The following is a 19,398-nucleotide window of genomic DNA, read 5'->3' as shown; positions in this document are numbered from 1 at the left end:
TTATGCCACGGAAGCCGGAGAGCTTTTAAAAAAACGTAACGTGACGATGTAGCGTTTTTTAAGGGTTTTGTTTTTTTATACTAATTTTGCCACCACCTATGTAATGAGTTTGTTATTTTTATTGGATTATTGTGGTATTCCTTCCTTTTTTATTTAAATGTAACACAAATAAAACACCCACCGTCCTTTGCGGCAGACACACCAAGATGGCAGCTTTGTGCAAGGTCGTAGCAAGTCTGAGGACTGGCACATGTGTGTTTCCAAAACGAGCAATTGTTATTTGCAAGTCCTTATTCAGCACAGATAGCGGGGAGACATCGGAAGGAAAAGCGGTGGAAGAAACGCAAAAACCAGCAGCCGACAAGGTGAAAAGTGGCTTCGCTGCAGCATATGAACAACACACAGACCTTCAGCAGAGACAAAATCAGACGGGAACTACTGTCAGACTTGGGTCGACAAGAAATGAAAAATCATTTGCGTCATTGCTACGAAATTCTCCTCTCATGCAGATGGGACCAGCAAAGGACAAAATGGTAATCGGGAAGATCTTTCACATAATCAAAGACGATTTATACATTGACTTTGGTGCCAAGTTCCATTGTGTATGTAAACGACCGACCGTGGATGGAGAGAAATACCAGAGGGGGAGCAGGGTACGTCTGCGTCTTGAGGACCTCGAGCTCACATCTCGCTTCCTGGGTGCGAACACCGACACAACACTACTAGAAGCAGATGCCTTTCTTCTTGGACTGATCGAGAGCAAGGACGCAAAGACCAAAGAGTAGAACAGCATTGACTCCTCCGACCAATAGACCTGCCCCAGCAGAGGACAGTTTTTCTTGTTGATGTCACTATTCCCACATTATTGGCATTTGTCACTGAGAGCTTGAACAATAAATGTATCCAAATGTAATGTTTGTTTCATTTTGAGAAATCTGCTACATCCATGTTAAATGGTCATTTAATTTACCTATTTATTCTGGAAGAGTCATTAAATGCCTCATGCTTAGTAACAGTCATGTATAATCATAACCCCAAATAAGGTTGTAGCTTTCAAATGTTTAATCAAGATCTCATGGACTGTTAATCCTTGCATGTCAATGTTTGAATATGAAAGTGGTTACATTTCTACCTCAGCAAATCAAGTGTTGGGGTAGCGCTTGATCATGACTCTTAAATTTCATTACACTATACTATAAGTCATTGGACAAAGGTGTCTTCTGTAAGGGAGAGTTCTTTAAAGATCCCAGACGCTCGGTCTGACCATTAACATTGCTTGCGGTACGGTTTTGGAAGCAAAAGGACCTTATATTTCATATCAATGATAAATAATCATTTGTATCAAAAGGTTACATTCATACACACCTTGAATGCATTGGGGATTATAACTATGCATTAACCATTGTTAGAGTTATGTAAATTTGAATCTGGAATCAGGATAAATATGACTGAGTCACTGTATATGTATTTTTTATTAACTAAGCAATAAATGGCAAATGCTTAGTTAATGTAATACTGTAATACCTCGCAGGGCAGAACAGGGAACTGACAGGATGTATGTAAACAGTGTTCTTATACTCTGATGGACATAGTTCCAACCTTTCTGTTTGCCTATCACAGTAGAGGCTGAGCGTGGTTTAGACTTGCTCAGCCTATCGCAGGCCCTCAGGCGGATCCCCGCCTCTTGGCGCTTCTTGGAGTCCTCCCTCAGTCGATGTACAGATTCTTACTGGTCTGGTATCGCAGCCTTGTTATAACAGTTGCTCAGTTCCTGCTATTGTGTTGTTCAGTATTTTTCCATCTCAGTTAAACCTCGTGATTACAACCCCTCCCTATGCCTGCTTAACCACAACTTTGTAAGTTACAGCAAGTCACACCATGTACTCAATATGGTTACATACAAACACAAGGACAAAGCATCTGCTGGGCTGTTATCTACAGTTTTGCAACATGCAGGTCACACCATGTTACTCAGTTCTTGTCACACACACGAACAGGCGAACAGATGTAGCAAGCAGCTGTTTAATCTCATGATGATGCTCAAGTGCACAAATGCAGATACTTTACACAGCCAACATCAGATAATATTTAATCATATATATATGGTAATGGCTATAATGTAAAATACAGAATCCCACACCATGTTCTCAATCATCTTTAGAAAATGAATAACTCAAAAGTTATATAAGTCTGTTTTATTCTGTGACATTCTTTGCATAATTAAAATGTGCAGTTCAGCATACACCTCAGTTACTTTTTACCTTGTCACATTTTGAGGAGTACCTTTCCTTTTTGTGTTTTAGTTGAAAGTACCCTCGCCAATTTTTTGACTAAAATTGCCATCTTGAGAAAAATATTAGTTATATTTCTGTCTTTAACTGATGTAGTTTACTGTACTGAGGTATCCTAAAGACTAAGGCATCAGTACAATTTACAGTTCATTAGCAGCCTATAGCAATACATACTTTCTATAATCCAAGATCCCGTGACAGGTAGTCAAAAATACATAATGTCAGAGTATGATGTCATCATCTCTTATTACAGACTAGCATCTGAATTTGATGGTTAAACAAAGAGAGGAAATCCTAAGAGGTTTGAAATGGAACTTTAAAATACAGGCATTTTTTTGCACAACGGTATGTCCTGAAAACTTTGCCATTGTATAATGCGTGCAGTGATTTATATGCAGCGACTCCCTTAGTAGAGCATTTTATTTTCATTGCGTGTAATTGACCAGGTTAAATGCAATTGCCAAGTTATTGAGCAGAGGCAGCAAAGTATTTGTGGTGGTTATTAAAAAGTAGGGAATAGTAGATTCTTTGAGATTGTTTGAGATGATGCAAGCCTTAGTTGGGTGCACTGAGATGCTTTGGAGGCTCTTTGAGGCTATGGTTGTCCTCTACTATGGGTGTGTATGTGTCCTCTTCTACAGCATACTAGGTCACCATACACTTCAACCACACATGGTCATATACAGCCACGGTGAGAGACAAAGACAGAGTGGATAAGGTTATGTTTCCATCGTGAACCAGTGATTAAAAGACACAAAGCATTGAAATTAAAATGGTCTCACCTCTATGACATTAATTTCAGCAGTTCCAGTGCCTTCTCTATCCAACGCCTGGAAGGCCTCTGTGAAAATTAGGGGAAATATATATATATATATTTAATTGTGCTTTAACACTATCTATAATTAAGGCCATGAACTTTTCTTGACCATCTGACCAATGACATCTTTAACCTGTATTTCGATTCTTAGCACCACTGCAGGCTCCCCCCGCCCCTTCCCCCCAATCTCACCAGTTAAATCTCACATTAGGACCTAATTATTAACAACTTTAAAGTAGAAGACTGGAGTTTGTTCACAACGAACAAGACTGTTAAACATCTCTTTGGAAGTATTTCCCTGCTTGCTGTTGTCAAATGAAAAATAACCATTGTTGAACAATTTTTTGTTATGGTGGGTAGCAGAAGTAATATAAATGACCCAGTTAAAGAAGAGTGCATGGACAATTCACATGCATAGAAGCTTAAATAGAAGCTTAAAGGGATACATTGGGATTATGGCAGAGGCCATTTATCTACTTCCCCAGAGTTGGATGAACTTGTGGATACAATTTTTAAGTCTCTGTGTCCAGTATGAAGGAAGGTAGAGGTAGTTTCGTTAGCCAATACTAACTAGCGTTATCCCAAAGACTAAGTCTATGGGTACTTGCTAGCATTCTCATTGTCAAAATCCTGAAGTATCCCTTTAATGTGTGATAAGTAGAATATTAATGGAAATGATTAAGGTATGAAGATGTGATGAATGACTGTAAGCTTCAGAGGACATTACATCAATGTCTTGGTGCTGGAGGACAGAACTAGCAGTACAGACAGAAGTCAAGAATATCTCCTGGTCCTAGTTATGAAATTATCATGTGAATTCAATCACAAAATCACAGTCCAGAAACAATCACTGGCCTAGCCCTCCCCTTTTGCAGATGTAGAAGAATCAGATATGTATGCAAAATGGTGATAATGGCTCCACTAACCATTCCAATCAGGCATAGGGGAGCATACATATATCCAAAACCTTCAGGGCTAAAATGTTCTATATCTGGAGCTCCGCCCCATAGTGGAGCTCTGTTTCTATTGGTTTACTGGCGCCTCAGTCAGTGCATCTCAGACCCGTGTTGCGTTCAGGAAGGGTTGGAACCACAACGCTGTTTTTATTTTATTGGTTTTACCTTTACTTAAATTGGCAAGTCAGTTATGAACAGATTCTTATTTTCAATAAAGGAACAGCGGGTTAACTGCCTTGTTCAGGGGCAGAACTACAGATTTTTTACCTTGTCAGCTCGGTTACTAGTTCAACGCTCTAACCACTAGGCTACCTCCCGACAAAATGTTGGCGCCCCCGTTTCTCACAGGAGGTGCCAATATTTCCTCCCCCTTTCGAGGGGGGCCCACCCTGGCCTGTACCACCACTTCAGTGTCGAGGGACATCAGCAGCTTTCGCCATAGAGGAATACAGGTCCTTCCTAATGTCTATACCACAGCTTCTCGCTCTCCCACTCTCAGAGCTTTACTCGGAGTGGCAGTGAAGCTCAAAATCAAATCAAATCAAATGTTATTTGTCACATACACATGGTTAGCAGATGTTAATGCGAGTGTAGCGAAATGCTTGTGCTTCTAGTTCTGACAATGCAGTAATAACCAACAAGTATTCTAACTAACAATTCCAAAACTACTGTCTTATACACACAAGTGTAAGGGGATAAAGAATATGTACATAAAGATATATGAATGAGTGGTGGTACAGAGCGGCATAGGCAAGATACAGTAGATGGTATTGAGTACAGTATATACATATGAGATGAGTATGTAAACAAAGTGGCATAGTTAAAGTGGCTAGTGATACATGTATTACATAAAGATGCAGTAGATGATATAGAGTACAGTAGATATGTATACATATGAGATTAATAATGTAGGGTATGTAAACATTATATTAGGTAGCATTGTTTAAAGTGGCTAGTGATATATTTTACATCATTTCCCATCAATTTCCATTATTAAAGTGGCTGGAGTTGAGTCAGTGTGTTGGCAGCAGCCACTCAATGTTAGTGGTGGCTGTTTAACAGTCTGATGGCCTTGAGATAGAAGCTGTTTTTCAGTCTCTCGGTCCCAGCTTTGATACACCTGTACTGACCTCACCTTCTGGATGATAGCGGGGTGAACAGGCAGTGGCTCGGGTGGTTGTTGTCCTTGATGATCTTTATGGCCTTCCTGTAACATCGGGTGGTGTTGGTGTCCTGGAGGGCAGGTAGTTTGCCCCGGTGATGCGTTGTGCAGACCTCACTACCCTCTGGAGAGCCTTACGGTTGTGGGCGGAGCCGTTGCCGTACCAGGCGGTGATACAGCCCGCCAGGATGCTCTCGATTGTGCATCTGTAGAAGTTTGTGAGTGCTTTTGTTGACAAGCCGAATTTATTCAGCCTCCTGAGGTTGAAGAGGCGCTGCTGCGCCTTCTTCACGATGCTGTCTGTGTGGGTGGACCAATTCAGTTTGTCTGTGATGTGTATGCCGAGGAACTTAAAACTTGCTACCCTCTCCACTACTGTTACATCGATATGGATAGGGGGGTGTTCCCTCTGCTGTTTCCTGAAGCTGCACCCTCTCCTCCGATTTAAGTCGGACACTGGAGAATGGTTATGCCATCCAATTCCACCGAACTCCTCCCCCGTTTTCGGGCTTGGTGGAGACGGCGATGAAGACTCCAGAGAAAGTTGCCGCTCTTGTAAAAGAGATTACGGAATTTATGGCGAAGGTGGCGGTTACAGTAGTTTCCCAACACCAAAGGAACAGTGGGCTATAATTCGCCCTGCTTCATAATGCCAAAAAGGATGGGGGGAATGAGGCGACTATTGGATTTATGCACTCTCAATGAGATCGTAGTCAAAAGGCCATTTCGAATGCTTACGTCAAAACGTCTGCTGGATTGTATGTATCCACAACAAATACTTTTGTGTAAGTATAGACCTAAAGAACGTATACTTTCATGTGCCGGTGCATCTACCTCATAGGAAGTTTCTGTGTTTCACCTGTCAATGGGTGGCATAGGAATATGCAATGATGCCATTGGGGTACGTCCTGGCACCCCGCACCTTTTCCAAATGCGTGGAGGCGGCATTGGAACCGTTGCATCATCAGGGGATAAGGCTACTAGCCTACCTAGAAGACCTAATGGTTGTCGCCACGTCAGCAGAGCTGGCGATCACACACACGACACAGACTGATTCATCTCACACGTCTGAGGTTCGCTCTGTATTTGGGAAAAGAGCGTGCCTTGGCCCAGTCATCGGATTGTCTACCTGGGGTTACACCTAGACACCGACTTTGTTGCTAGCCCTACGAAAGTTTTATCCGAATGACATGGTGACAGCGCATTCCGTCATTACGCTTTTGGGTCTCATGTCGTCTGGACACTCTGTGGTTCCGCTGGGACTTCTGCACATGCGCAGAACACAACGATGGTTTGCCTAACTACGACTGGACTAAGTGAGGCATCGTCGTCGGTTGTTCCCCTCTTACGCAGCGCGAACCTGCACTATTGGAGGACGCAAGGGGTTCCAATAGGCAGTCTTCCTACATTCCAGTGTTTACAGGCGCTTGTCTGACTGGATGGGGAGGGACATGCCAGGCTCAGGCGGTCAGAGGTGTGTGGCCTCCCTCGGGACGCCCCATCAACCTCCTAGAGTTGGAGACAGATCTACTGGTTCAGACCAGGCGGGCTGTCAATCATATTGTTAGCCCCGGATTGCCCAGCATCTCTGAGGTACACAGAGATGACGCAAATGTTGATTGCGCCATCATGGTTATAATATTGTTTATGGTTTAAAAATACAAGTCACATTCACGTATTTGAGCTTAAAACAATACAGTAAGTCCTTTTATTCAACCATATATCCACAAAAGGAACATGTATAAGACCACAGAACAACAAGATAGCCATTTCCAGAATTATGAACCTAATTTTTAAGCCAAAGATAATTTCTCTGTCCTAAAAATATGTTTGTTGTGAGATCAACCACTCACTAACCAGGTTGCCATTCAACTTTATGTCAGTAAAGAACATTGGATTTTAAAAAGTCAACAGGCCTTTTGGAAACAGCTAATTGTGTTAACTTTCCAAATGTCAACAAAACACAAAAGGCAAGACAAGGTGGGAACTTTGCGTTTCTGGAAAATTAATTACACGAGAAATGGCAGTGGAAACACCTTCATACTCAAATGTTAATATAATAACCATCATATCAAAGTAAACTTGGAGTCACGTGATGGTAACATCTCTAGTTGAAAAATGCACATATCGTTTTAGAAAATTTGCATGAAAATCTGTCACCAATTGGATAAAAACCTAGCTACTGTGATAAAGAGAAAGTTCATTTAATTTGTGACATTTCAAACATAAGGGACAGTACATTGACTTAATCATTTCAAAAGTCAAATCTACTCTAACAGGAGAATTCTGGGATATATCCAATAGCTGGGACAAGCTTTAATTGTGTCCACTATATGGGGCAAACAAAAGTAATCACACTTTGAATCTGGGGCACACGACATAGTTATATCAGGAGTCCACTTAGCAGAAGACTCAATATTATATGGTGCAATAATAGGCACTAGGCAGTCATTGCTTCTTGCTGGGTTTGGCCAATAGGGCAGGATCGATGTCCTCTGCAGAAAGCCCTACGGTGGAGAAAAGGCGAGCAGCGCGCTCGGACAGGGTTCCCCCACACTTCATCCCCCGTGCAATCAGTTCCGCCTTTAGCCTGTCCAACCCCAAAGTCTCCAACTCCTTGTCTGAGTGCACTGCCTGGAGGTCTAAGGGCCCATCTTCACACTGCATACCAGGGGAGAAACACACATGAGTTCATCTTTAAAAGTAACTGTTCATTACACCGTTCTATTTTGCATGACTGCAGCTGGTCTTGTAGCAAAGCCCTATTCATGGTGCATTGTGAGCCATTAAACATCTTTGGTCATCCCAACATCTCATTTGCATTATGCTCACAAGGAAAGCTGCTTAATTTCTGGGATGACCCAGAACAACGAAGGAGCATGTATGGGTGGATAATGAAAATGGAAAACATTAAATAATGAAGTAACAGGGCCCAATAGGACAAATCTTGAGTGGAACATTAAGAAACTCACAGCGGCTTGGTTGACGCTACTCTGAGCTACGCTTAGATTGTCGGTCTTTGGGAATGTTTCTTCTGTGGGGACCACCTCCTTCTGCTCCCCACTACCACTGGTAGCAAAAGCTGCTGCCTCTGCTTGAGATTGTGTCTGCACCTCGGCTGGGCTCTCTGGAGAGCTGGGTCCTGAGATGGAGTTGCTGCTTGCCCTAGGAGCTTCCGGAGTTGCCGTTTGTTCCGCTCTGCTCTGAGAGGCTGATGTGTAAGCTGACGTTGCTCCCGTTACGGGACAATCGGGTACCCCTGAATCGGAAGCAGATGTGGAGGGAGAGTTCCCGCTGTCGCTTGCATCATCGTCATCCTCAGAGCTGTCGAGGTCATCCAGGCCACCAACACCCGTCCTGTAATATCCAAAACATTTCACTATCAGTTTTGTCCGCATTACATTTTTTTGGCATGTTTTAATTGAAGAGGCTTTAAAGATTATTATTATTTATTTTATTTACAAAAAATGTTAAACCAAGGTGACAAAGCTCATTCACCAAAAGCATTTCTTCTTGCTTTTCCCTTGGCCTTTGTTTGGAGGTGGCTTTTTGCGTTTCGGTGCCTCGTCTACTTTCACTAGTCCGCTGGAAGAGGCTTGCATTCCTAAAAAACAGACTGTTAGACTCACCCTTGAATTAGTTCTATGGAACAAACAGCTCTTTACATTGTAATCATTTTCCACAGCACAGATCATTAAGAAACGTATATATACAGCACCAGTCAAAAGTTTGAATACACCTACTCATTCAAGGGTTTTAATTGATTTGGACTATTTTCTACATGGTAGAATCATAGTGAAGACAACAAAACTATGAAATAACATATGGAATCATGTAGTAACCAAAAAAGTGTTATAAAATATATTTAGATTTGTCTATTTGAGATTCTTCTCAATCGCTGCAGAAGGCTGTGGTAGCCATGCTGGTTAAGCGTGCCTTGAATTCTAAATAAATCACTGACAGTGTCACCAGTAAAGCACCCGCAAGCCATAACACCTCCTGCTCCATGCTTTACAGTGGGAAATACACATACAGAGATCACCTGTTCACGGACACTGCGTCTCACAAAGACACGGCCGCTGGAACCTAAAATCTCCAATTTGGACTCATCTGACCGGTCTAATGTCCATTGCTCGCGTTTCTTGGCCCAAGCAAGTCTCTTCTTATTATTGGTGTCCTTTAGTGTTGGTTTCTTTGCAGCAATTCGACCATGAAGGCCTATTTCAGTCTCCTCTGAACAGTTGACGTTGAGATGGGTCCGTTACTCGAATTCTGTGAAGCATTTATTTGAGCTGGAATTTCTGAGGCTGGTAACTCTAATGAACTTATCCTCTGCGGCAGAGGCAACTCTAGGTCTTTCAATCCTGCAGTCCTCATGAAAGCAAGTTTCATGATAGCGCTTGATGGTTTTTGTGACTGCATTTGAAGAAACATTCTAAGTTCTTGAAATGTTCCATAATGACTGACCTTCATGTCTTAAGAGGTGACTAAGGGACTGTCATTTCCCTTTGCTTATTTGAGCTGTTGAGATGCAGCACCTTAGACAGCTGCGCCACTCAGGAGCCATAATATGGACTTGGTCTTTTACCAAATAGGTCTAGGCGCTGCATCTCAGTGCTGGAGGCGTCACTACAGACACTCTGGTTAGACTCTGTAAAGCCCCCTCTACCTTGTCACAACACAACTGATTGGCTCAAATGCATTAAGGAAAGAAATTCTGCAAATGAACTTTTAACAAGGCACACCTTAATTGAAATGCATTCCAGGTGACTACCTCATGATGTTGGCTGACAGAATGCCAAGAGCGTGCAAAGCTGTCAAGGCAAAGGGTGGCTACTCTGAAGAATCTAACATCTAAAACATATTTTGATTTGTTTAACAGTTTTTGGATTACTACATGATCACATATGTTATTTCATAGCTTTGAGGTCTTCACTATTATTACAATGTAGAAAATAGTCAACATAAAGAAAATTCCTTGAATGAGTAGGTGTTCAAAAAAAATAGTGCCCGGTAATGTATATATAAATATATCTCCATAAAAATTACACCAGGGGCTCTGCACTGTTTGGCCCTGTGCAGCTTCCGTGTGTCTCAGAGGGTTTGGGTGAAAAACAAACATTACCATTCTTACATATGGACAATAAACATACTATTCGACCATTTCATTCTAAATATCCATTTGAAATTCGTGCCTTTTAAAACGGAGTCCTCCAGGCGTTCTGAGAGATCGTGGCACTGCTTCTCGTACTCTGGGTCTGTAAAGTGATGCTTGGGCTCGGCCAGCTTCCTCTGCAGTCTCTCCAGACGCCTTTGCTCTTTCTCTGCCTCACGGTCTGCCTGCTTCTTAAGCCACTCTGCCATCCTGAAGACACACACACAATATGACTACATTTTCATTACCTATTTATTCATGCAATTTATACATCCCATTGTATCAAAAGTGCATACTGACAATCAAATCAACCAGGCGAGCTTCATCAAAAACCCCTATTTAGAAAAATACTAAAAATACCAGATAAAATTGAGTCTGTGGTTGACTATCTTACTCTTTCTCATGGTTGACATCTCTTAGTCTCCTTCCGCTTAGGTCTCTGCAGGCTTCGCGGTTTGTGGTCTTCTCAATTTGTGCCCCAAGAGCCCTAAGCATAGACCCAAAACCTGCCAGTTACAAATAATGGAACAGTTAGTTCTTCATTTACTCACTTATCCAGAATCATGTAAGCAACATTTCACACCTGTCCACTAACTTTAGGCTTAACAGTAAATTATAATTTTCTTAAGTAGCTAGCTAACTAGAAGTTGTAGTAATGAACCTGTTACTGTAAGTCTAAGGCACAAGTAGACTTTAATAACTACTTCGTTACCTCCTTTCCCTCCACAGAGACGAGGCTCCAGTCGATACACCGCTCCAGCCTGCAATTTCTCATCAAGCTCTGATAGTCGTCCATTATTCTTGACATAGAGATCCGATGAGGGATTCCCTGAAAAGTATAGAAGAAACATTAGGCAAGTAGCTAGCTAGTAGGGATGTAATGATTGAACAACAAACATTTGAATCGGGGACCGGTGTGAAAGATACGAGTGCGGTTGGTCTTCAGGACTCCAAACCGATCCAAATGTAGCATAGGCCAGGAAATCGATTCAAACTTTACGAATCACAAGTTCCATTTTTTGTTGTTGCTCAAGTGACTTTCTACCTTCGGAAAATAACTAATCTTTGGTAACAACTGCCTTATCTCCTTCAGTGTAGAACTAAGCATTTAATTGTGTTGACAGTCATTGAGCTACAACACCAGGCAATATCAGTAGCCAAGTCAAATCGCACGCTGTATGCAGCTTTGCGCGCTCACCAACGAGAGGTAGGCTGATTCCTGATCTGGCACATTTTTATTTTATTTCACCTTTATTTAACCAGGTAGGCAAGTTGAGAACAAGTTCTCATTTACAATTGAGACCTGGCCAAGATAAAGCAAAGCAGTTTGACAGATACAACGACACAGAGTTACACATGGAGTAAAACAAACATACAGTCAATAATACAGTATAAACAAGTCTATATACAATGTGAGCAAATTAGGTGAGAAGGGAGGTAAAAGGCAAAAAGGGCCATGGTGGCAAAGTAAATACAATATAGCAAGTAAAATACTGGAATGGTAGATTTGCAGTGGAAGAATGTGCAAAGTAGAAATAAAAATAATGGGGTGCAAAGGAGCAAAATAAATAAATAAATAAAATACATACAGTAGGGAGAGGGGTAGTTGTTTGGGCTAAATTATAGTTGGGCTATGTACAGGTGCAGTAATCTGTGAGCTGCTCTGACAGTTGGTGCTTAAAGCTAGTGAGGGAGATAAGTGTTTCCAGTTTCAGAGATTTTTGTAGTTCGTTCCAGTCATTGGCAGCAGAGAACTGGAAGGAGAGGCGGCCAAAGAAAGAATTGGTTTTGGGGGTGACTAGAGAGATATACCTGCTGGAGCGTGTGCTAAAGGTGGGAGATGCTATGGTGACCAGCGAGCTGAGATAAGGGGGGACTTTACCTAGCAGGGTCTTGTAGATTAAATGGAGCCAGTGGGTTTGGCGACGAGTATGAAGCGAGGGCCAGCCAACGAGAGCGTACAGGTCGCAATGGTGGGTAGTATATGGGGCTTTGGTGACAAAACGGATTGCACTGTGATAGACTGCATCCAATTTGTTGAGTAGGGTATTGGAGGCTATTTTGTCAATTACAATCGCCAAAGTATTACAAGTTTTACATACCCAGTTTTACAAGGGTATGTTTGACAGCATGAGTGAAGGATGCTTTGTTGCGAAATAGGAAGCCAATTCTAGATTTAACTTTGGATTGGAGATGTTTGATGTGGGTCTGGAAGGAGAGTTTACAGTATAACCAGACACCTAAGTATTTGTAGTTGTCCACTTATTCTAAGTCAGAGCCGTCCAGAGTAGTGATGTTGGACAGGCGGGCAGGTGCAGGCAGCGATCGGTTGAAGAGCATGCATTTAGTTTTACTTGTATTTAAGAGCAATTGGAGGCCACGGAAGGAGAGTTGTATGGCATTGAAGCTTGCCTGGAGGGTTGTTAACAGTGTCCAAACAAGGGCCAGAAGTATACAGAATGGTGTCGTCTGCGTAGAGGTGGATCAGAGACTCACCAGCAGCAAGAGCGACATCATTGATGTATACAGAGAAGAGAGTCGGTCCAAGAATTGAACCCTGTGGCACCCCCATAGAGACTGCCAGAGGTCCGGACAGCAGACCCTCCAATTTGACACACTGAACTCTATCAGAGAAGTAGTTGGTGAACCAGGCGAGGCAATCATTTGAGAAACCAAGGCTGTCGAGTCTGCCGATGAGGATGTGGTGATTGACAGAGTCGAAAGCCTTGGCCAGATCAATGAATACGGCTGCACAGTAATGTTTCTTATCGATGGCGGTTAAGATGTCGTTTAGGACCTTGAGCATGGCTGAGGTGCACCCATGACCAGCTCTGAAACCAGATTGCATAGCAGAGAAGGTATGGTGAGATTTTAAATGGTCGGTAATCTGTTTGTTGACTTGGCTTTCGAAGACCTTAGAAGGGTAGGATAGATATAGGTCTGCAGAAGTTTGGGTCAAGAGTGTCCTCCCCTTTGAAGAGGGGGATGACCGCAGCTGCTTTTCAATCTTTGGGAATCTCAGACGACACGAAATAGAGGTTGAACAGGCTAGTAATAGGGGTGGCAACAATTGTGGCAGATAATTTTAGAAAGAAAGGGTCCAGATTGTCTAGCCCGGCTGATTTGTAGGGGTCCAGATTTTGCAGCTCTTTCAGTACATCAGCTGACTGGATTTGGGAGAAGGAGAAATGGGGAAGGCTTGGGCGAGTTGCTGTGGGGGGGTGCAGTGCTGTTGAGGAGTAGCCAGGTTAGCCAGGTGGAAAGCATGGCCAGCCGTAGAAAAATGCTTATTGAAATTCTCAAATTATGGTGGATTTATCAGTGGTGACAGTGTTTCCCATCTTCAGTGCAGTGGGCAGCTGGGAGGGGGTGTTCTTATTCTCCATGGACTTTAGTGTCCCAAAACTTTTTTGTGTTAGTGTTGCAGGAAGCAAATTTCTGCTTGAAAAAGCTAGCCTTGGCTTTTCTAACTGCCTGTGTATAATGGTTTCTAGCTTCCCTGAACAGCTGCATATCACGGGGGCTGTTCGATGCTAATGCAGAACGCCATAGGATGTTTTTGTGTTGGTTAAGGGCAGTCAGGTCTGAGGAGAACCAAGGGATATATTTGTTCCTGGTTCTAAATTTATTGAATGCGGCATGCTTATTTAAGATGGTTAGGAAGGCATTTAAAAAAAATACCCAAGCATCCTCTACTGACGGGATGAGATCAATATCCTTCCAGGATACCCCAGCCAGATCGATTAGAAAAGCCTGCTCGCTGAAGTGTTTCAGGGAGCGTTTGACAGTGATGAGTGGAGGTCGTTTGACCGCTGACCCATTACGGATGCAGGCAATGAGGCAGTGATCGCTGAGATCTTGGTTGAAGACAGCAGAGGTGTATTTAGAGGGCAAGTTGGTTAGGATGATATCTATGAGGGTGCCTGTGTTTAAGGCTTTGGGGAGGTACCTGGTAGGTTCATTGATAATTTGTGTGAGATTGAGGGCATCAAGTTTAGATTGTAGGATGGCTGGGGTGTTAAGCATGTTCCAGTTTAGGTCGCCTAGCAGCATGAGCTCTGATAATAGATGGGGGCAATCAGTTCACATATGGTGTCCAGACCACAGCTGGGGGCAGAGGGTGGTCTATAGCAGGCGGCAACGGTGAGAGACTTGTTTTTAGAGAGGTGGATTTTAAAAGTAGAAGTTCAAAATTTTGGGGTACAGACCTGGATAGTAGGACAGAACTCTGCAGGCTATCTTTGCAGTAGATTGCAACACTGCCCCCTTTGGCAGTTCTATCTTGTCTGAAAACGTTGTAGTTTGGGATTAAAATGTCAGAATTTGTAGTGGTCTTCCTAAGCCAGGATTCAGACACAGCTAGAACATCCGGGTTGGCAGAGTGTGCTAAAGCAGTGAATAGAACAAACTTAGGGAGGAGGCTACTAATGTTAACATGCATGAAACTAAGGTTATTACGGTTACAGAAGTCATCAAAAGAGAGCGCCTGGAGAATAGGAGTGGAACTAGGCACTGCAGGGCCTGGATTCACCTCTACATCGCCAGAGGAGTAGGATAAGGGTACGGCTAAAAGCAATAAGAATTGGTCGTCTAGAACGTCTGGAACAGAGAGTAAAAGGAGGTTTCTGGGGGCGATAAAATAGCTTCAAGGTATAATGTACAGACAAAGGTATGGTAGAATGTGAATACAGTGGAGGTAAACCTAGGTATTGAGTGATGAAGAGAGAGATATTGTCTCTAGAAACATCATTGAAACCAGGAGAAGTCATCGCATGTGTGGGTGGTGGAACTAATAGGTTGGATAAGGTATAGTGAGCAGGACTAGAGGCTCTACAGTGAAATAAGCCAATAAACACTAACCAGAACAGCAATGGACAAGGCATATTGACGTTAAGGAAGGGCATGCTTAGTCGAGTGATCAAAAGGATCCAGTGAGTAGTGAGGTTGGTTGGGGTCACGGCGATTTAGACAGCTAGCCGTGCAATCGGTAGCAAGCTAGCATAGGATGGAGGTCTGTTATTAGCCACCTCGTGCGTTTCAGTCGGTAGGATTAGTGGGGTTCCGTTTGGTAGAGGGGATGAATCCAAATCACACACAAAAAAAAATAGATATAGTTAGAGGCCTAAGAAAAATAAATAATAATAAAATAAATTTGCCGATAGGTCTATCCAGATAGCAGCCGATAAGACAGCTAACGGTTAGCGGGCCACAGATGGGCATTCAGGTAACGTTGCGACGGAGGATGATGGAGATTATTCAATTTTACTTTGATTGTTCAGGTTCACCATCAGCAATGGTGTCACTTGAAAACAGAGTGCACACACACACACAAAAAGTGGTGCAGCGCCCTAAGGCACTGTATGTCAGTGCAAGAGGCTTCACTACAGTCCCTGGTTCAAATCCAGGCTATATCACATCCAGTCGTGATTGGGAGTCGCATAAGGTGGCCCACAATTGGCCCAGCGGTGTCCGGGGTAGACCATAATTGTAAATATGAATTTGTTCTCCACTCACTTGCCTAGTTTAAAAAAAATATTTTAAAAAAGTGAACGTTAAGTATTCAGACCCCTTGACTTTTCCACATTTTGTTATGTTACTGCCTTATTCTGGATTTTAACAAATGTTTCCCAATTTAAAAATAAACACTAAAATATCACATTTACATAAGTTTCAGACCCTTTACTTTACTTTGTTGAACCACGTTTGGCAGCAATTAAGACTCGAGTCCTCTTGGATATGACTTATTTAGCTACCAGCACTTCATGGTTGAAGCAGGAGAAGAGAAGCTCAATCAAGTGTGTCAAAACTTCCAAACGGTCTAAACCATTTGATGAGACGGGGGTGAAATCCAAATTCATGCCATTTATTCATTGACTATGTCATCGATATTTTTTTAAGATATAGATATATATAAATATATATATATATTTATATATATCTTGATACATTACTAGCGTGAAGACTTTAAATCTGATGGTTATTTCAGCTGAAAAGTTAGGAGTGTGCACTTTCGAAAGCGGTGCGCAACATCCTAAGAAAGCGGTGTGCAACATTCTAAATTGTCTGAAAATACGAAAATGGTGGTGGAAGGTGTAAAGACAGGACACATTTTTCCTGTTTTATTTCCAGTGACTCGCCATTATAGAAAGCAAAGGAGGAAAATTATGCCTTTGCAACCTGAATGGAAGATGCTTTATGTACGAGCCGGTCCACGGGGTACACGAGTGTAGTACCAAGAACGCACATCAATCCTAGATGATTGTGCAGATCTAGCGCCCACTATCGGCTGCATAGGCTATATAAAACGTTCTCTCATTAACAATTGTGATTACCTTTGTCAAATATTATGGATATACTGACAAGATACACGTCTCTCCGCCCAAATAATGGGTTGTGGTCCGCAAAGAAGCACAGCGGGCTATCTAGCTCCCGCCTATCCATCATCTGGATTGGTGGATAAATCTCACTACTGTACTCCCCCCCCCCCTCCCAACTTTCTAGCTCGGACTCTAATGATGGCTCTGGATTACAAATCACTCTGGATTACAACATCTGCTAAATCAGGGGTTCTCAAACTTTTTCCAGTTGGGGCCCCCACTTCCAGCATTGGGTAACATCCCGTGCCCACCACCTCTATTTCCATCAGAAAAAGCACTGTCCATGACACAAACCGTTCACACCCCTCGTTGGTGGAGATAATTTTGCAGGGTTAAAGTTTATTTCCAGCAATTCTACAAATTGTCATGTGGAGGACAAAAAAAAGGTCGCTTTAAAACTGCAATTATACATTTGTCTATGTCTAATGTATATTCATGTAATATTTGTGTGACTAAAATATTACAACAATATCTATGGGCAAAAAAATAAAAATAACACTGCTGACATAGGCTAGTTGATCTGGACATTTCTGACAAGTTATAAATAGTTATCTAAAAAGGTATGCAAAAGACAAACATGACAAGAGGACCTGATGGTGCACTACTCAATTTCGAAATTGCACATTCTACTATCACAACTTTCAAGAGTACGTTTAAAGCCGGACGGAGTTTTTTATAAACCCACCAAAAAGTTAGGGAACCATGTGCTAAATGACTAAAGTGTTGAAAAATGTTTCGTTATTGAATCGCATCGGAGCCCATCTAACGTTAAATGCGTATCGAATCGTCTTGAAAGGAAAATACGCACATCCCTACTAATATTAGTAATGCCAGTACTAGCTAGCTAGTTATAAAGAAAAGTACAGCGCAGAAAATACTACGTATTTTCAAATCCTGGTTGGCAAAGTGTGTTAAACTAGATCGCTAGCTAGCTTCCGCGAATACCGCGTTAGTTATCAAGCTACCAGTAGCTAGCTTGTTGGATGTAGAACCTATGAAGTAATATTTCAGTGGAATTGATAACACGACCATTTTGATACCAACCTTTTCTTTCGTAAAAATATCAACTAGATCACGAACAGATGCTCCAGTAGGAAAAGAAGCGTTGCAAAAATGAAGAAGTGGACCAGAAAGAAACAACTCCATGATGTTGCCAAAGATAGCACAGAAATGTAAGGATACTTTGTCGAGCTAATACCGGATATTTACGCTGACGTCAAAATGTTTTATGCCACGGAAGCCGGATAGCTTAAAACAAAAACGTAACATGACGATGTAGCGTTTTTTAAGGGCTTTGTTTTTTTATACTAATTTTGGCACCACAAATGTAATGAGTTCGTTATTGTTATACACAGTACGAATTGGATTATTGTGGTATTCCTTCCTTTTTCATTTAAATGTAACACAAATAAAACACCCACCGTCCTTTGCGACAGACACACCAACATGGCAGCTTTGTGCAAGGTCGTGTCAGGTCTGAGGACTGGCGCATGTGTGTTTCCAAAACGAGCAATTGATATTTGCAAGTCCTTATTCAGCACAGATAGCGGGGAGACATCGGAAGGAAAAGCGGTGGAAGAAACGCAAAAACCAGCAGCCGACAAGGGGAAAAGTGGCTTCGCTGCAGCATATGAACAACACACAGACCTTCAGCAGAGACAAAATCAGACGGGAACTACTGTCAGACTTGGGTCAACAAGAAATGAAAAATCATTTGCGTCATTGCTACGAAATTCTCCTCTCATGCAGATGGGACCAGCAAAGGACAAAATGGTAATCGGGAAGATCTTTCACATAATCAAAGACGATTTATACATTGACTTTGGTGCCAAGTTCCATTGTGTATGTAAACGACCGACAGTGGATGGAGAGAAGTACCAGAGGGGGAGCAGGGTACGTCTGCGTCTTGAGGACCTCGAGCTCACATCTCGCTTCCTGGGTGCGAACACCGACACAACGCTACTAGAAGCAGATGCCTTTCTTCTTGGACTGATCGAGAGCAAGGACGCAAAGACCAAAGAGTAGAACAGCATTGACTCCTCCGACCAATAGACCTGCCCCAGCAGAGGACAGTTTTTCTTGATGTCACTATTCCCACATTATTGGCATTTGTCACAGAGCTTGAACAATAAATGTATCCAAATGTAATGTTTGTTTCATCTTGAGAAATCTGCTACATCCATGTTAAAATGTCATTTAATTTACCCTGGAAGAGTCATTAAATGCCTCATGCTTAGTAACAGTCATGTATAATCATAACCCAAAATAAGGTTGTAGCTTTCAAATGTTTAATCAAGATCTCATGGACTGTTAATCCTTGCATGTCAATGTTTGAATATGAAAGTGGTTACATTTCTCCAGTACCATCCTACCTCTCAGCAAATCAAGTGTTGGGGTAGCACTTGATCATGACTCTTACATTCCATTACACTATACTATAAGTCATTGGACGGAGGTGTCTTCTGTAGGGGAGAGTTCTTTAAAGATCCCACACGCTCGGTCTGAACATTAACATGCATCTCTTGCGGTATGGTTTTGGAAGCAAAAGGACCTTATTTATCGTTGATATGAAAGGTAAATAAAAGGTTATTCATACACACCTTGTTTGCATTAGGGATTATAACTATGCATTAACCATGT

At 42.2% G+C, this 19,398-nt stretch overlaps 3 protein-coding genes and 1 long non-coding RNA gene across 5 annotated transcripts; 2 read left to right on the top strand and 2 right to left on the bottom strand.

The window, feature by feature from the left end:
* Positions 1 to 48: 48 nt before the first annotated feature.
* LOC124002442 (28S ribosomal protein S28, mitochondrial-like) lies at positions 49 to 913 on the top strand. Its single transcript, XM_046309816.1, has one exon. The coding sequence runs from the start codon at positions 207 to 209 to the stop codon at positions 783 to 785; it is 579 nt and encodes a 192-aa protein (XP_046165772.1). The 5' UTR covers positions 49 to 206; the 3' UTR covers positions 786 to 913.
* Positions 914 to 2,006: 1,093 nt separating this feature from the next.
* On the bottom strand, positions 2,007 to 5,260 carry LOC124002443. The gene is made up of 3 exons (XR_006833032.1): positions 5,200 to 5,260; positions 3,074 to 3,132; positions 2,007 to 2,951 (listed from the first exon to the last, which is right to left on the bottom strand). It is a non-coding gene; the product is annotated as an uncharacterized LOC124002443 (long non-coding RNA).
* A 1,644-nt stretch (positions 5,261 to 6,904) lies between these two features.
* LOC124002439 (replication stress response regulator SDE2-like) lies at positions 6,905 to 18,049 on the bottom strand. 2 transcript variants are annotated; one of them, XM_046309812.1, is made up of 7 exons: positions 17,799 to 18,049; positions 11,094 to 11,210; positions 10,776 to 10,887; positions 10,422 to 10,591; positions 8,725 to 8,830; positions 8,199 to 8,583; positions 6,905 to 7,887 (listed from the first exon to the last, which is right to left on the bottom strand). In XM_046309812.1, exons 1-7 carry the CDS (start codon positions 17,902 to 17,904, stop codon positions 7,675 to 7,677), a joined length of 1,209 nt encoding a protein of 402 aa, XP_046165768.1. In that variant the 5' UTR covers positions 17,905 to 18,049; the 3' UTR covers positions 6,905 to 7,674. The 2 variants fall into 2 exon arrangements, with proteins under 2 accessions (XP_046165768.1, XP_046165767.1); XM_046309811.1 differs by having other exon boundaries at positions 17,803 to 18,021.
* Positions 18,050 to 18,117: 68 nt separating this feature from the next.
* LOC124002440 (28S ribosomal protein S28, mitochondrial-like) lies at positions 18,118 to 19,357 on the top strand. Its single transcript, XM_046309813.1, has one exon. The coding sequence runs from the start codon at positions 18,205 to 18,207 to the stop codon at positions 18,781 to 18,783; it is 579 nt and encodes a 192-aa protein (XP_046165769.1). The 5' UTR covers positions 18,118 to 18,204; the 3' UTR covers positions 18,784 to 19,357.
* The last annotated feature ends 41 nt before the right edge of the window (positions 19,358 to 19,398 follow it).

Source organism: Oncorhynchus gorbuscha, linkage group LG18, assembly GCF_021184085.1.
Source record: "Oncorhynchus gorbuscha isolate QuinsamMale2020 ecotype Even-year linkage group LG18, OgorEven_v1.0, whole genome shotgun sequence".
NCBI lineage: Eukaryota > Metazoa > Chordata > Actinopteri > Salmoniformes > Salmonidae > Oncorhynchus > Oncorhynchus gorbuscha.
This window is presented reverse-complemented; position numbering and strand designations above follow the sequence as displayed.

Coding starts and splice junctions, on each gene's coding strand:
- LOC124002439 (XM_046309812.1), bottom strand. CDS start 17,904: ATGGAGTTGTTTCTTTCTGGTCCACTTCTTCATTTTTGCAACGCTTCT. Junction 11,211..17,798: donor TTTTACGAAAGAAAAGGTTG/GTATCAAAATGG, acceptor TATACTTTTCAG/GGAATCCCTCATCGGATCTC. Junction 10,592..10,775: donor GATGTCAACCATGAGAAAGA/GTAAGATAGTCA, acceptor GTGTGTCTTCAG/GATGGCAGAGTGGCTTAAGA.
- LOC124002442 (XM_046309816.1), top strand. CDS start 207: ATGGCAGCTTTGTGCAAGGTCGTAGCAAGTCTGAGGACTGGCACATGT.
- LOC124002440 (XM_046309813.1), top strand. CDS start 18,205: ATGGCAGCTTTGTGCAAGGTCGTGTCAGGTCTGAGGACTGGCGCATGT.